The 17,038-nt window shown below is 39.8% G+C and overlaps 1 protein-coding gene across 1 annotated transcript in view; it reads left to right on the top strand.

The window, feature by feature from the left end:
- Window positions 1-17,038, top strand: part of ntn1a (netrin 1a) — a 192,630-nt gene that overhangs the window by 123,764 nt on the left and 51,828 nt on the right. The window contains exon 3 of the mRNA XM_061911111.1: window positions 12,608-12,757. Within this exon, the coding sequence (XP_061767095.1) occupies window positions 12,608-12,757 (150 nt within the window). The remainder of the gene's footprint in view (window positions 1-12,607; window positions 12,758-17,038) is intronic.

The following is a 17,038-nucleotide window of genomic DNA, read 5'->3' as shown; positions in this document are numbered from 1 at the left end:
GGGGGGGGTTGGGGGGGGGGGGGGTTGGGTCCCTATTAAAAGGTTAATTTTTTAAACCTCGGCCCGCGGCTTTGTTCAGTTTTAAATTTTGGCACACTCTGTGTTTGTGTTTGACACCCCTGTACTACAGGTATGTGTGTGGTGTCAGAAGTGGGATGACTGTACGTAGTCCAAATCCGAAGGGAAACATTACTCCTGTGCAATACGCGTCAGAGATAGGTAAGCACTGGAACGGGGGTCGGCAAACTAAACTTAAATGAGAACAAGATGGAAATTATTTTATTTGACTCAAAAGTAAAACAGACTGCTCACCCCGGTGACCTGGACCCCTGATGCCTTACTCAAAACCAACAGTCAACAATCTTAGATTTAAGTTCGACAAAGATTTTAAATTGGAGCAGCAGGTTAAAGGCCTACTGAATTGAGATTTTCTTATTTAAACAGGGATAGCAGGTCCATTCTATGTGTCATACTTGATCATTTCGCGATATTGCCATGTTTTTGCTGAAAGGATTTAGCAGAGAACATCGATGATAAAGTTCGCAACTCTTTGTGCTGATAAAAAAGCCTTGCCTTTACCGGAAGTCGCAGACGATGACGTCACAAGTGTGAGGGCTCCTCACATCCTCACATTGTTTTTAATAGGAGCCTCCAGCAGCAAGAGCTATTTGGACCGAGAAAACGACAATTTCCCCATTAATTTGAGCGAGAATGAAAGATTTGTGTTAGAGGATATTGAAAAAAAAAAAAATCAAGTAAAAAAAAAAAGGCGATTGCATTGGGACGGATTCAGATGTTTTTGGACACATTTACTAGGATAATTCTGGGAAATCCCTTATCTTTCTATTGTGTTGCTAGTGTTTTAGTGAGTTTAATAGTACTTGATAGTCGGAGGGGTGTGTCCACGGGTGTCTTGACGCCAGTGTCTGATGGAAGTCGACGGCAGCTGTATGGACGGCGCAAACTCAGCTGATCTCCGGTAAGAGGCGACTTTTTACAACAATTTTCTCACCGAAAACTGCTGGTTGACATTTGGTCGGGATCCATGTTCGCTTGACTGCTCTGATCCATAGTAAAGCTTCACCTCCGGGAATTTTAAGCAATGAATCACCGTGTGTTTGTGTGGCTAAAGGCTAAAGCTTCCCAACTCCATCTTTCTACTTTGACTTCTCCATTATTAATTGAACAAATTGCAAAAGATTCAGCAACACAGATCTCCAAAATACTGTGTAATTATGCGATTAAAGCAGACGACTTTCAGCTGTGTGTGTGTGCAGCGCTAATATTTCCTTACAGTCCGTGGCGTCACGCATACGCGTCATCATTCCGTGATGTTTTCAACAAGAAACTCGCTGGAAATTTAAAATTGCAATTTAGTAAACTAAAAAGGCCGTATTGGCATGTGTTGCAATGTTAATATTTCATCATTGATATATAAACTATCAGACTGCGTGGTGGGTAGTAGTGGGTTTCAGTAGGCCTTTAACTAACCTTTGTAAGACTTTTAGCAAAAATTAAATCAGTTTTATATTTTAACCACTTTGAGCGGGTATTCCATGCTTTTATTTCATCAGGTTTGGACTACGGCAACTCCCTCCACGTCGGGTATGAACCAGGCCTCAATCGCTCGATTGCAGTTAGTCCAAAATGCTGCTATTCGCCTTTTAACTGGCACTAAAAAACATGAACACATCCCCTCCATTTTAAAATCCCTTCACTGGCTACCAGTTCATTGTATAATTCATCCATCCATCCAACCATTTTCTTACGCTTATCCAAGGTCGGGTCGCGGGGGCAGCAGCCTAAGCAGGGAAGCCCAGACTTCCCTCTCCCCGGCCACTTCGTCTATATCTTCCCGGGGGATCCTGAGGCGTTCCCAGGCCAGCCGGGAGACATAGTCTTCCCAATGTGTCCTGGGTCTTCCCCATGGCCTCCTACCGGTCGGACGTGCCCGAAACACCTCCCTAGGGAGGCGTTCCGGTGGCATCCTGACCAGATGCCCGAAACACCTCACCTGGCTCCTCTCAGGAGTTATCTCACCCTCTGAGAAACCTCCATTTTACTAATGTTTTCCAATGTTGTAAAAATGTGTAGAATAAATATTGAAGGTCAACATTTCTGTCAACAAATCATCAGCCTGCGACACATAGTCGTTTTGATAGTAGGCTAATATAGCTAATATAGAGACTTACATCATGTGTTGCCTTCCTTATAACACTTATATAAGGCTTTTAAATTTTTGCGACTGTAGACGGATTATTTTTTTTGTATTTTTGGTTCAATATAGCTCTTTTAACATTTTAGGTTGTCGACCCCTTCCTTAGGACAATTAGACATCGATATTCCTCTAGAATTTAGCTGCATAACCAAAGACTCTTAAAATTGTCTCTAAATTTTACTGGAGTTAAAAATCAGGATTTGATGGTACTAATTCTCAGTTCATCTTCTTTGTCTTCAGAAGTTAAGTTAAAGTACCATTGATTGTCACACACACACTAGGTGTGGTGGAATTTGTCCTCTGCATTCGACCCATCCCCTTGATCACCCCCTGGGAGGTGAGGGGAGCAGTGGGCAGCAGCAGTGCCCCGCCCGGGAATCATTTATGATGATTTAACCCCTAATTCCAACCTTTGATGCTGAGTGCCAAGCAGGGAGGCAATGGGTCCCATTTTTTTTATAGTCTTTGGTATGACTCGGCCGGGGTTTGAACTCACAACCTACCGATCTCAGGGCGGACACTCTAACCACTAGGCCACTGAGAAGTGTGATGATTAGCCGTGAGGTAATTTGTGGTGTCCCCCATTCGGAAAACCTGGTATCAGCCTGTTTGCCACAGGTTCTGAGTTGAGGGTACTGTAACATACTGTGCCAAAAGTGGGATATTTAGACATGCGGCCTTTGTGCATATGGAATTTGGCTACCATGTTAAAAGTCTTTACATTTTAGTCAGAGCCTTTTTGATCTGGGTATGAACTTTGGTTAAGGATACTTCTCTTTAGGATTCTACGACAAATGGTGTCAGAAGTGGGATGATTACAAATGTGCCGTATATAAAATGTGTGAAACACTAAACTACATAGAATTGGACACCTGTGAGAGACAAAGGTCTGTTTTTTTGGCTACCATGTTTAAAATCTATTAAACTTTAACTGAGATTTTTAAGCCTGGATATAAATATGGGTCAAGGATATAATTCTCTTTAAGGGTTTGAGAAGTGGGATAATTAGACTCTTAGGGTCTATGGAGGTGGGTGAAGCACAGAGATTAATTTGGGACCCCTATGAGGGACATTGTTATGTTTTGTAAATGTTGCTGTCATGTTAAACATACATTAAATATACTTCTCTTTAAGGTTATAAAACAAATGGTGTCAGAAGTGGGATGATTAGACATGACATGTCTATGGAGATGGTAGGGGTGTAACGGTACACAAAAATTTCGGTTCGGTACGTACCTCGGTTTAGAGGTCACGGTTCGGTCCATTTTCGGTACAGTAAGAAAACAACAAAATATAAATGTTTTGGTTATTTATTTACCAAATTTGTAAACAATGGCTTTATCCTTTTAACATTCAGAACACTATAATAATTCTGCCCACGTTAACCCACATTAAACTGCATCAATTTTTTGTTTGGAATAGATAAAATGACAAAACATTTCTTCTACGTATAAAAAGTGCAACATTAAACAGTTTCAAGTCAACTCATCATGCTTAATTTATCACAGCATTTGGGAAGCCTGTAGTTGATTTTTATTATGTAAATGTTATATTTTTATCAACATGTGATAGCAGGGACCCTGCCATTCAAAGCTTTTCTGTCCGTAAAACACACACACACACACACACACCGCAAAATGAGCTAAACGTTACGCTATAAGCAAATTAGCCTTCACCTCAAGCCAGAACTGCGAGCGAGCTGAGCTGCAGTTTCTAGAAGGTCAACGGACTCATAGTGGTGTTAGTAGTAGTTGACTGGGAGGTGTTTATTATCATTTGGGGAGAGTACGCTGCCCTATGCTCACCTGCTAAACACCTATCTGCTCGACGCTGAATCATTTACTACATGTGCTCTGAATATGCACTGCTGATTGGCTGTTACCGCTATATATGTAACCAATCAGATGGTTGTGTGGGTGGGACAATGCTGGGTGCTGTGACAGGCAGAAGAAGCAAAGCAGCTTGTTAAGACTTTAGCTTAGAAACTCGTTCGGTACACCCCCGTACCGAACCGAAACCCCCGTACTGAAACGGTTCAATACAAATACACGTACCGTTACACCCCTAGGAGATGGGTAAAGCACACAGATGAATAGAATGGGACACCTGTGTGAGCTACATCTGTTTTATTTCAATTATTCTAACATGTTAAAATGCTTTAGATTTTAGACCTGGATTAATTACTTCTATTTAAGGCTCTACAACACTCAGAAGTGGGACCATTAGACACAGTGGCGTCGCTAGTTGCAAGGACAGGGGAACCCTGTCTAATCGACTTTGGCAGATGGGAGAAGTACAAGGATAATAGGAATGGGACACCTCACAACCAGGCTTCAGTCTGTTAGACCCAGGTTGAACTCTAGGTTGAGGGTATTTCGATTTTGATTACAGAAATTTTGATTACAGAAATTGGACATTTTGCCGTGAGACCATTTGTGATGCCGCTGTTTGGAAGGACAAGTGATACCTGTGCAATACATTTTGGAGTTGGGTGAAGCGGGAAGATAATTGGAATGAGGCACTTTGGAGGGACAAGGGTCCGTCTCCAGAATTTTACAAACATGCCAAAAAGCCTGGCACGTTAGCGTCAGAAGTGGGATGACTATGCATGAGCCCATCTGTGGCATGAGTGAGACATGGTCTTGCCCAATTCCGGTGGTAGTAAAACCTTTTTACGGACTTGTTCCAAGTTAGACATAGAACATGTAACCACTAATAAGAAAGTAACATTATTACGATTAGAAGGCTACAGAGTAGTTTAAAAGTGCATAATTCACTTTCGCAAGTTTTGACAGTGACTAAGGACTCAGATCAGCATCAATTTTGGAAAATAACTGGTTGATGGATGTATCGGTGAAAGTTTGATGACAGTCAGTGTTTGTGTGGGTTTTTACAAGTAAAAAAGTAGAAGTGATAGATGAGGTGTAAGTTGACGAACTTGCTGTTCTGCTCCAGATTAGCCTGGCGGAGTTTACAGTACAGGCTGCGTGGAAAAACGAGTGACATGAAACGCCGGAGCTAGCTCACAGACAACTATGACTCAACACGCGCTGTCATAAATCAACGTTTTGAACTTAAAGTACAACATTTGGACGGTGATTACATTCCTGGAGCACATGTGCTCACGGGACCCCCTTGCAGTCACCCAGTGAGGAAGTGTGACTGACATTCAAAGGCCAGCGTTAATCGCAAACAGGCAATTAGGTTTGTCTTTCCGTTATTGGATCCTCCGGGGAAGTGGGCCACACACGTTTTCGCAATTTCTGTCAGCGTTTGATTACATTTGACGTGCTGATTTTAATTTAAAGTTGTCACAGCCGTAGCATTTTTTTCTTTCTACAGATATTGTTTACTTTTTCCGACTATTTTAGTAATTTAGAAAGGTGAAGAACAACATGTAGGCAGATACTATATTATATGACGATGGATACAATGTTGATATGCGAACAACTGTGATGCTAACATGTGGCCAAAAATCCCTTAAGGCAGGGGTCTCAAACACGCGGCCCAATTGCGGCCCGCGAGACGTTATTTTGCGGCCCGCACCTTGATGTGAAAATTTAATGTTGGTGCGGCCCGCGAGTTTTACATGAATGCCGCTTTACAGCGTTATACTTTTGTACCCTCGATTTTTCCAGGAGGCTCCCATTGTCAGTGCCCCTCCAGGGATAATCATTCTCTCGAATTTCACCTTAACAACAATATTAAGAAGACACCCTGGAGGCTCTGCCTTAAGCGTCCTCTTCAACCTGTAGCGTGCCAGCCCAGCCACATGTTGTCGTTAGTACAGATCGACACAGTCAGCTACTGCAAGACATAGTTGATCAACAGCCATACAGGTCACACTGAGGGTGGCCGTATAAACAACATTAACACTGTTACAAATATGTGCCACACTGTGAAGCCACACCAAACAAGAATGACAAACACATTTTGGGAGAACATCCGCATCGTAACACAACATAAACACAACAGAACAAATACCCAGAATCCCATGCTGCCCTAACTCTTCCGGGCTACAATATCCAAACCCGCCCCCTATTGTAGCCCGGAAGAGTTAGGGCTGCATTTGATTCTGGGGGTTCACAGTATGGCACATATTTGTAACAGTGATAAAGTTGTCTATACGGCCACCCTCAGTGTGACCTGTATGGTTGTTGATCAACTGTGTCTTGCAGTCGCTTCCGTGGGTCTGCAGAAGCCTCATACAAAATGTGACTGGGTCTTCACACTGTTTGTATGGTGAAAAAGCGGACGAGACAGTAGGTCGTAGAAAACGCTAAAGACAGTGCCATCACGACACGCCATTACTATTGCTGTCCGGGTGGAAACTGGGAGAATGATTGCCCCGGTAGATTGACGGGAGGGGCACTCAAATTCGGGTGTTTCCCGGAAAAATCGCGAGAGTCGACAAGTATGTTGCTAGGGCGGGAAAGCCATTCAAAGAAGGGGAATTCATTAAAAAGTGCATGTTAGATTTTTTTTTTTAAGAAAACTTTTCTTGCGGCCCAGCCTCACCCAGTTTCTGCATCCAGTGGCCCCCAGGTAAATTGAGTTTGAGACCCCTGCCTTAAGGACTATACATCCAACTATCAGTCGGCTAATATCCTAGAATACAACGTATGTGTTAAGTAACTGTCGATAAATACTGCTTCACATTAGAATAATTATTAAACGATAATATGCCATCGGTCTGTATGCTAGCACTTACTACAGGGGTCAGCAACCCAAAACATTGAAAAAGCTACATTGGACCAAAAATACAAAAAACAAATCTGTCTGGAGCAGCAAATAATTAAAATCTCAATATGAGCCTTATAAAGAAGGCAAAACATGACGTAAGTGTCTATATAAGCTATAATAGCCTACTATCAAAATGACTGTGGGTCGCAGGCTGATGCAAAAGTTCGTTGACAGAAATGTTGAAATTTAAATTTATTCTACACATTTTTACAACATTGGAAATCATTAGGAAAACAAAGGCTTCTCAAAGGGTGTGATAACTCCTGGAAATTATTGCCTAAGAATGGCCAAAGATATAAGTGTTTGTGTCCAGGTAAAAGGAAACGACAGGGCATCTTTTTCTAATGGATTTGCAAGTTTGGTAACATTTGCTGTGGTCTGGAACAACATGGCACAAAAACAACTATCAGAAATGCAGCCAATATTACATACAGATAACGTGTCAGGAGACGTACAAATACAAATGAAATACACAGAACACATAAGTAATGGAAATTAAATGTGCTCAATTATACTTACAAACGAGGCATAATGACGCAATATGTACATACAGTTAGCCTAAATACCATGTTAGCATCGATTACCTTGCAGTCATGCACTGACCAAATATGCCTGATTAGCACTCAGACAAGTCAAACCCATCAACAGAGCTCACCTTTGTGCGTTCACGCACAGCATAAAAAGTTTGGTGGACAAAATGAGAAAAAAGAAGGAGTCTGTCTGTGGCAGCATTGTAGAAAGTTATACATGTAAAGAAACTGTTGCATCATAGTCTACACATTTATGGTGAGTTCATTGGCCGCCAAAATTAGTAAGAAAAAATGCCTCTCACCAAATACTCCCATCAGTGAAGCATAAGCACAAACATATTAAAGAATGGGTTTTGTAACAATTAAGAAGATTTGTGTCATGTTTGTCCTCCTACAGGAACCATATTAAAACAAAAAATATATTCCCCCCCCATATTTTTCCATTTCCAGACATTTTTAAAACTACTCCAGGGAGCCACTCGGGCTGCCAACCCCCGACCTAGCAGGACAAGTGTGATAGCCATGACTGTAAATTAAATTTCAGTTGGAAGGTATACTAGCGTACAAATAATACAGATATTATTTAAGTTTTGTAAAATTTTAATAAACACTAATAACACAAAAACACTACAGATACATTTTGCTTGATAGCGGCCGTGTTTTTGCCCAAAATTGACTCATGTGCTTGTCAGTCCCTACATCGAAAATGTAGTGTGTGTTTTGTATGAGAAATTTCAAGTTTTTCCGAACTACGGGGCCAAATTTTACTTTATAATAACAGCGCCACCTTGTGGTGTATTTTTCACCCGAAAAATACACCACATATTGGGATACAACTCAGTATTCTTCTTCCTCCAAACACGACGAGTTGAGTTTATAGCAAAAAGTTCTATTTTGGTTTCCTCTGACCACATGACATTCTCCCAATCCTCTGCTGTATCATCCATGTATCCATTTTGGTATAAACTCAACTCGTCGTGTTTGGAGGAAGAAGAATACTGAGTTGCATCCCAAGAACACCATACCTACTGTGAAGCATGGGGGTGGAAACATCATGCTTTGGGGCTGTTTTTCTGCTAAGGGGACAGGACGATTGATCCGTGTTAAGGAAAGAATGAATGGGGCCATGTATCGTGAGATTTTGAGCCAAAACATCCTTCCATCAGTGAGAGCTTTGAATGGTTGACCAAATACTTATTTTCCACCATAATTTACAAATAAATTATTTAAAATTCCTACAATGTGAATTCCTGGATTTTTTTCCACATTCTGTCTCTCACAGTTGAAGTGTACCCATGATGAAAATTACAGACCTCTTTAATCATTTTAAGTGGGAGAACTTGCAAAATCGGTGGCTGACTAAATACTTTTTTGCCCCACTGTGTATATATATATATATATATATATATATATATATATATATATATATATATATATATATTATGTATACACATACATTAGAATTACAGTATGTCCACATTGCAGATATGCCGACAACACTCTAGAGCAGGGGTAGGGAACCTATGGCTCTCGAGCCAGATGTGGCTCTTTTGATGACTGCATCTGGCTCTCAGATAAATCTTAGCCGACATTGCTTAATATGATAAGTAATGAATGATTCCACTTGTAATCACAGTGTTAAAAATAATGTTCAAAATATAAAACATCCTCATGCATTTTTAATCCATCCATCTGTTTTCTATCGCACCCGTTCAAGAATTTGCGTTAAAGGTAAGAAGTTATTTATTTAATATTGGTTAGTGTGGGGCTTGCCCTCCTGGGGTTTGTAAGACCACCAAAGACCAACATGAGAGCCAGTTTCACGGTTACAATATTGTTTTATTTTTCAATTAGTCTCTCAGTTGCTTTCTAGCAATTGTATTTTTGTCTTTCGTTTTCGCTCTGGCTCCAGCCCCAAACCCGTCTCTCCACCTGGCTGCTGCTTATAACAGAGCGACAGGTGATTAGATAACAAGGCCCAGGTGGGCCATCTATGCACCCATCGCTGATTTCGAGCCCAGTCCTGGCCCACCCCAGTTAGCTGCAGGCCAGCAGGCCACGCCCCCTCCACAGTTAGCTTGAGAATAGCAATCTTATTACAAAGAATAAGAGACCTATTATACTCTAGAAATGTTGGTCTTACTTAAAAATGCACGCGTTTAGTTTTGTTCAGTGTAAAAAAAGATATGATATGGCTCTTACGGAAATACATTTTAAAATATTTGGCTTTTTGGCTCTCTCAGCCAAAAAGGTTCCCGACCCCTGCTCTAGAGTCTAGACAATGGCTTCTGTCTTGTTTACATCCTGGTTCCGCAGCACTGTTTTTGGTGATCAAATTCTTTTTTTGGTGGTCAAGTTTTCTGTGCATTACTTGTCAACAGTGCATAAATAATAGGCAATATAATTTCAAATTACACCGTAACCACCAAATGGTGGTAATGTTTTATGTTTGTGTGGTTTAGATTGGATGGCAGTTTTTCCCATGTTTGCAAACACACCGTCCACGCCTGAAAGGTGATAAGCGGAAAATATAACATATAAGCGCATACTCACGGAGACTAAAGCCATGTCTACACTAAGTCGTTTAACCCCTTAAACGAATAATTATTTAGCCTAAGCCCCGTTTCAGCCACACTAATCAATCGTTTAAGGTCTTCCTCCTTGGACAAATTTTTACATGGGTAAGTCAGCCGTGTAATTCTTGAATCTCCAGCACTTAGCTTTGTATGGACTCATTGATCGTTTACAAAACTGAGTCTGGAGAGGAAATGACACCGGAAAGACCACGCCCACAGAGGAAGTGACACCAAAAAGAACGCACCACAGCCAGCTTCATAATAAAGCGGTTTCGTAAATCGGAGCTAACCGCCGGAAATATGAAGGCGAGTCATCCAGACATGCCCGTGTTTCTCCTTTCTCTACATGTACAGACGCTTGTGGAAATCACACATGAATACCTTAAAAGAAAGCGATTGCAGCTATTTGGGATACAACACTTCTCAGACGAGAACTTTCGGATGTCCGGCCAGGTCAGCTGTCTTTCTACTAAGCAAAAAACTTTGTCCATTCATCGAAGGAGAGTCAACAAGAATGCGAGCTCCCGTGGATGTGATTAAAAAAGGTAGTGTGTGTTTTGTATTACTTGGCCGTCGAGGGGGCTTCACGGTGGCAGAGGGGTTAGTGCGTCTGCCTCACAATACGAAGTTCCTGCAGTCCTGGGTTCAAATCCAGGCTCGGGATCTTTCTGTGTGGAGTTTGCATGTTCTCCCCGTGAATGCGTGGGTTCCCTCCGGGTACTCCGGCTTCCTCCCACTTCCAAAGACATGTACCTGGGGATAGGTTGATTGGCAACACTAAATTGGCCCTAGTGTGTGAATGTGAGTGTGAATGTTGTCTGTCTATCTGTGTTGGCCCTGCGATGAGGTGGCGACTTGTCCAGGGTGTACCCTGCCTTCCGCCCGATTGTAGCTGAGATAGGCGCCAGCGCCCCCCGCGACCCCGAAAGGGAATAAGCGGTAGAAAATGGATGGATGGATGGCCGTCGAGGAAAAAAGCAAATGCATTTGGACTGGCAAAGCAGACTGTATCAGTTATTGTCTGGCATGAATGTGGCGGACTCAACGTCTAGGTCCAAAGTATATGAAGTCACCAAAAACGAGTGGAAAATGAAGGTGAAGGCAAAAGAGTGAGGAGTGTTCTGACCAGTTATCTAGATCCCTAGTTTCATTGATGTAAAATGGTCTTTATCACATTGTTTACGTGTCTAATAAAGATTTGATTAATTTATGAGGTCTCAGGTGTGATTCAGTACAATAGGGCCCCACAGCACACTGGATTATAGTTCATTGAAATACCACAACACTGGATATTGTTCAGATAGGTTACATTTAAGAACTTGCACACAAAGCAACACTGGAAGTGACTATGCATACTAGGTCACGTTGCGCCGGCGGACAGAGGGGAGAGAGGGTCTTAAAACGGTGGCATTGTTGTGTGTGTGGACACGGATAAGGTTAGGTGGGATTCACCCTGGATAACCTTATCCGGCTTAGTGTAAACGGGGCCTAAAGTGTGTACACGGGAGGTAAAACCTGTTGGAATTGTGCCATTTAGTCAGGTTGAGTTGGTGACAACCCCCAAGATGCATGGATGGTGGCAGGCATTGAATAGGAAAACATAATTTAATCTTCAAAAATAACGAAAAGAACACAAACCAGGAACTAGGACATGGAAACAGGAACTCGGACGAAATGACAGCACGCTGCCAACAGCTATAGGATACAGGTACAAACGCTAGGAGGGACAAGAGGTAATGACAATAATCCAGCACTGACTGGAGGAGAAAGCAGGTCTAAATAGTGACTGGCTGATTGAAACCAGGTGTGGCCAGGTGCCAATCCGCCACAGCTGAGGGGACACAGCACTCAGGGAAACAAACAGGAAACAGAAGCAAAACAAGAGTGCTGACAGGAACTAAAGACAGGAAACAAAGACAAATGCAGAGGAAAAAGTAAGACATAGTCAAACTGTCATGGACAAGCCTGACACATTTGCTATCATAAGATTGGTAATAAAAGTTAAAAATAGCGTGAAACTTTTTTGGATTTTTTTTTTATGGAGGCTACAATATATTATATTACCTTTATTTGTTCTTAAGTAAAAAAAAAACAACTTATATTCAAGGTGCGGTGATAATAAAAATGCCGTATTCAATTACACTAAGGGAAAACCCTGCATGTCCTATAATAGTTTTTTTGCTTTTACTGTTTTCTTATTCACACGCAAGCCCCCACCTTCTTCAAATATTTTCAAACTTGTTCCAAATGTTTGTGCTGATTTCTGCTGTTAGAAAATGTGTGCTGCTGTGTTTTTAATGCTATCGACAATTTATTATTCACTTTATTGTGACAAGTGCTCCTGTCCGCTGTGTGCACACCTCCACCTGTCTCTACACACTGCCATCACCCTACTGTACGGCTGCACCCTTCACACTGTAGATTCAGCATTATTTTAAACGTGTATGTGTGTATATATGTATATATGTGTGTGTGAGTGTGTGTGTGTGTCTGTGCCACCACTCACTGTACCTCTCTCTTTCTTTTCTGTGTCCTCACAGCATGTGATTGCCATCCCGTGGGTGCCGCCGGCAAAACCTGTAACCAAACCACAGGACAATGTCCCTGTAAAGACGGTGTGACGGGTATCACGTGCAACCGCTGCGCTAAAGGCTACCAGCAGAGCCGCTCACCCATTGCTCCCTGCATAAGTACGTGAAAGCAGATTTGACCAAGAAATGTGATATTTTAATATTATGCACGTCAATGTGAACATGCTTTATTACAAATAATGGCGGGATTTAGTTTACAAACATTTATTTCATTACTTTTTTATTCATGTGAAACGATTTTTATACTTTTTTGGTCAATTTTGAATTTGATGCATGTTTTGTACTAAAACAAATCAAAATATATATAATATATAATTTATAGTATATTATTTATATATAAATTATACACATACAAATATATATGTTTATATAATTTACATTAGGTCAGGAAAAAACACACGGACTGTATCATCCCTACAAGCCTGTTTCAGGGAGCAGAGAAACCTGAGAAACAGGCTTTTCGGGATGAAATAGCCTCTGTGTTTTTTCCTGACCTAACCTATATTCTGTTCTACCGGTATTGAACACTGTATAACAGATAAACCACCAAAACTTTGTACATATATATATATATATATATATATATATATATATATATATATATATATATATATATATATATATATATATATATATATTATATAAATCATATAATTTTATTTATATAGCCCTGTAAATTTTTGGGTTCAACACGATTCAATTCAAATCTCGGGGGTCATGATTTGCTTCAAAATGGATTCTCGATTAAAAATCAATACTTTTTATTAAAAATAGTTTAAATTTTTGTTTTAGAATCGTGATCAATTTGAAAATCCATTTTTATTGAGACCCCTACTATATACAGTATGTATACACTGTATATATACACATATGTATACATATATATAGTATATATGAATATATATACATATATAGTATATATATAATATATATAGTATATGTATTAATATATGTATACAGTATTTATATACACATACATGTGTGTGTGTATATATATATATATATATATATATATATATATATATATATATATATATATATATATATATATATATATATATAAAAATATATACACACATACATGTGTGTGTATATACATACATACATGTGTGTGTATATACATACATACATACATACATATATATATACATATATATAAATATATATATATATATATATATATATATATTATATTATATATATTTATATATTATATAAAATGTATATGTTCTTAAAAACAAAACCTGCGATTCTTTGTTGCATTTACGTATATCTCTGAGCTGTCAATGCTTTTTCTGTTCTTCTGTTTTTCACTTTTCAAACTCGTGGATTGTTGGGTTTCAGTGCTTAGTTTAGCAAGTGTGGCACGCTACTTTTACCTCTTAAATGTTGGTAGAAAGACATTATTCAAATTGAAATACATCCAGTCTTTGAACAGAAATATTGTAGCTATTGTGTAGACTGATTTTTTTATATTTTACCCATAAAAATCACGTTTAAAAAAAAAAAAGACTTCAGCAAATGTGTCTATTCAACTTGTGTCGCTAAGACAGACATAAATCGAAGCTCTCTTTTCCGACCTGTACGCCTGTAAAGTCAAAATTATAGCATTGATTTCCCCTCCCTTCTTTACTTTGTTAGTCTATTTCTCAGTTTATACAGCAGAGTTATGTATGCTTTCATTTAAAAGTTGCCCCCCATTCCCCCATTTTAAGTTTTTAATAAACAGATGAAACACAAAACGAAAGTTTTTAACTGTCAAGTCATTGCTCAGGCCGAGATTTTTAATCGCAGCGTGAAGATGCTTTGCGATCTGTCATCAGTTTGAAGCTCGACACAGGGTAGGTTTGTACAGCCTGAACGTTGCGAAATGTCATTTGTTTTTTGTCAATTGAAATTTTGTCCTACTCTTATTATATTCCCTAGTTGGACGTTAAGGAAATAAGCTTGCGATTTTAAGTCACTTGACATATAGGGACGGCGTGGCGCAGTGGGAGAGTGGACGTGCGCAACCCGAGGGTCCATGGTTCAAATCCCACCTAGTACCAACCTTGTCACGTCCGTTGTGTCCTGAGCAAGACACTTCACCCTTGCTCCTGATGGGTGCTGGTTGGCGCCTTGCTTGGCAGCTCCCTCCATCGGTGTGTGAATGGGTAAATGTGGAAGTAATGTCAAAGTGCTTTGAGTACCTTGAAGGTAAAAAGCGCTATACAAGTACAACCCATTTATCATTTATATATATATATATATATATATATATATATATATAAAATATACACACATATATATATATATATATATATATATATTGTATAAAATTCCGATTAGGATTTAAATCCAGTATCACTGCCTTTCCAGACCAGAACCTAAAAACGTGCATCACGAACCAGTGAGGACTATGCAGGGAAATGTGCTATTATCTTCATATCAGTGACAGAGCAGGAAGCAGCTAGGAATATGTTTACGGCAATATTCTGTATGAAACTCTCTGTCATTTATTTATTTACATTTTACATGCGCTCGGATTGCAGGTCCCTACATACACAGCGCGTGATCCGCGTATCGGGAGCCTTTACGACAAAAGTGATAAAATGTAACAAATTAACACTGAATATGGTTTCATTCCAGATTTTAGAATACACCATAAAATGTCGGTCTGTTTTTAATATCAGTTATAATAAAACAACATTTTTATTATACAATTCGGGGACAACTTTGGATGCTACAGTGCTGTATGTAAAATGCAAAACTTGAAAAAAAAAATAAAACAAATGCCAATTTCAAACAAATATAAAAATTATTTTATAATTACCATAAAAAATCTATTCTTCATGTAAGCAGACACTAAATAGTGTAAACAATGATTAAGTGCTACTGAGGTATGCTTAGACCGATGCATAAGGATTACACCATGTACTATTTCAAAACACAGCATGTTTAAAAGTATTCATGATTATTGTTTTAAGTAAGACAAAATTATTGAATGAATGGGTATTTGAGTTCAACAGTTACATTAGTTGTGAGAACTATGATGTGTTGCAGCTCTCCAAAACCACTAGTCATAAGTCTGCAGACGTTAGCAACCATTTTGGCTCAACGCCGACGTTTAACGGCTGACAATCGACAGGCTCATTGAGTTGCATTCCGTTTTTTATTGAACCATCCGTCATGAATCGTCAGATTTATTTTAAAACGCTGAGGTGATTCAAATCGTTTGCTTTTTCTATCGGCGTGTTCACCTGTGCACAGCTGAGACTTCCTTCCTGCATGTGTGCCTTTGACACTTTGGTTTGACTTCTTCATCCAATTGGTTATTTCAAAGCCATGCTTTTTCCCGCAAGTCTCAGAAGGCGTTAGATGTGCAATGGCGAGCCAAAGGCAAGCGCAGCCGCTCAAGAAAAAATTATCTTAATCGCACAAAAATATTGATGGTATAGTGACAGGTTCAAACACTGTTGACATCTACTAAATGAGACAAGAAGCAAGGAATAAAAACCGAGACAGAATTCGATTTGGCTCAGTGAGGAGAATCGTGTACATCTGTACCCTTGTAGTGTCATTACGCTCTGGCGAAAGATTGTACGCTTCCTCTTTTATTTGGACTTTCTCTGATTACATGGCAACAGCTGTTTCTAAGGGACGGGGGTCGTAAACAGCCATTGATTAAAACAGTTCAAAGAAAAGGTCGTTAACAGTTCAAAGAAGCGTTGCCTGGAGGGGAGTCTGGTCCTGCTTCCTTTTCCCTTTGTAGATCTCGGGTCAAGACAATATCTTTCTGTTGATTACAATACATGAAAGAAACAGAACACCTTTATGTTGCTGCCCATCCTACACAGTGGAGTTTTACGAGCCTTCTTCTTGGTAGGTTCAAAGACAGCTTTTGTCTTCTCGCCGGGAACTCATTGCAGCACAAAGTTTTGTGATAACTTAAATACAATTATTCTAACATATAGAACAGTGGTATTCACCAAGTACCACCTCACAAAACACTTGGCTCTTCATTCGACCAACATTGATATACAGTAGCGCAGCAGACCTAAATATTCATTAAAAACCAGGCAGAGGTTTTATTTCACGAGTATCTTTAATATGTTTGGCCACTTTAACATTTGACACAGTTTGAACAGTAACACCGTGTTTGAATATTTCAATTCAGTGATTTTTTTGGGCGTACCACTAGATGGAGCCCGTACCACAGTTTGAGAATCACTGGTATGGAAAGTTTAGGGTTGGGGGAAACATTGAAAGTATCGGAACATGTTTGCCCTAATTATGTAAAAGAGATTATTAAAAAATTTGATCAATTTGCAAAGAGGAACTTGCTCTTAATGGCCGTAAGTCTGGTATACGGGACCATTTAAAGCCGAGGCATGACGGACT

This window comes from Nerophis ophidion, linkage group LG01, assembly GCF_033978795.1.
Source record: "Nerophis ophidion isolate RoL-2023_Sa linkage group LG01, RoL_Noph_v1.0, whole genome shotgun sequence".
NCBI classification, from domain to species: domain Eukaryota; kingdom Metazoa; phylum Chordata; class Actinopteri; order Syngnathiformes; family Syngnathidae; genus Nerophis; species Nerophis ophidion.
The sequence above is the reverse complement of the archived record's forward strand: the minus strand, read 5'-3'. Positions and strand labels throughout refer to the sequence as shown.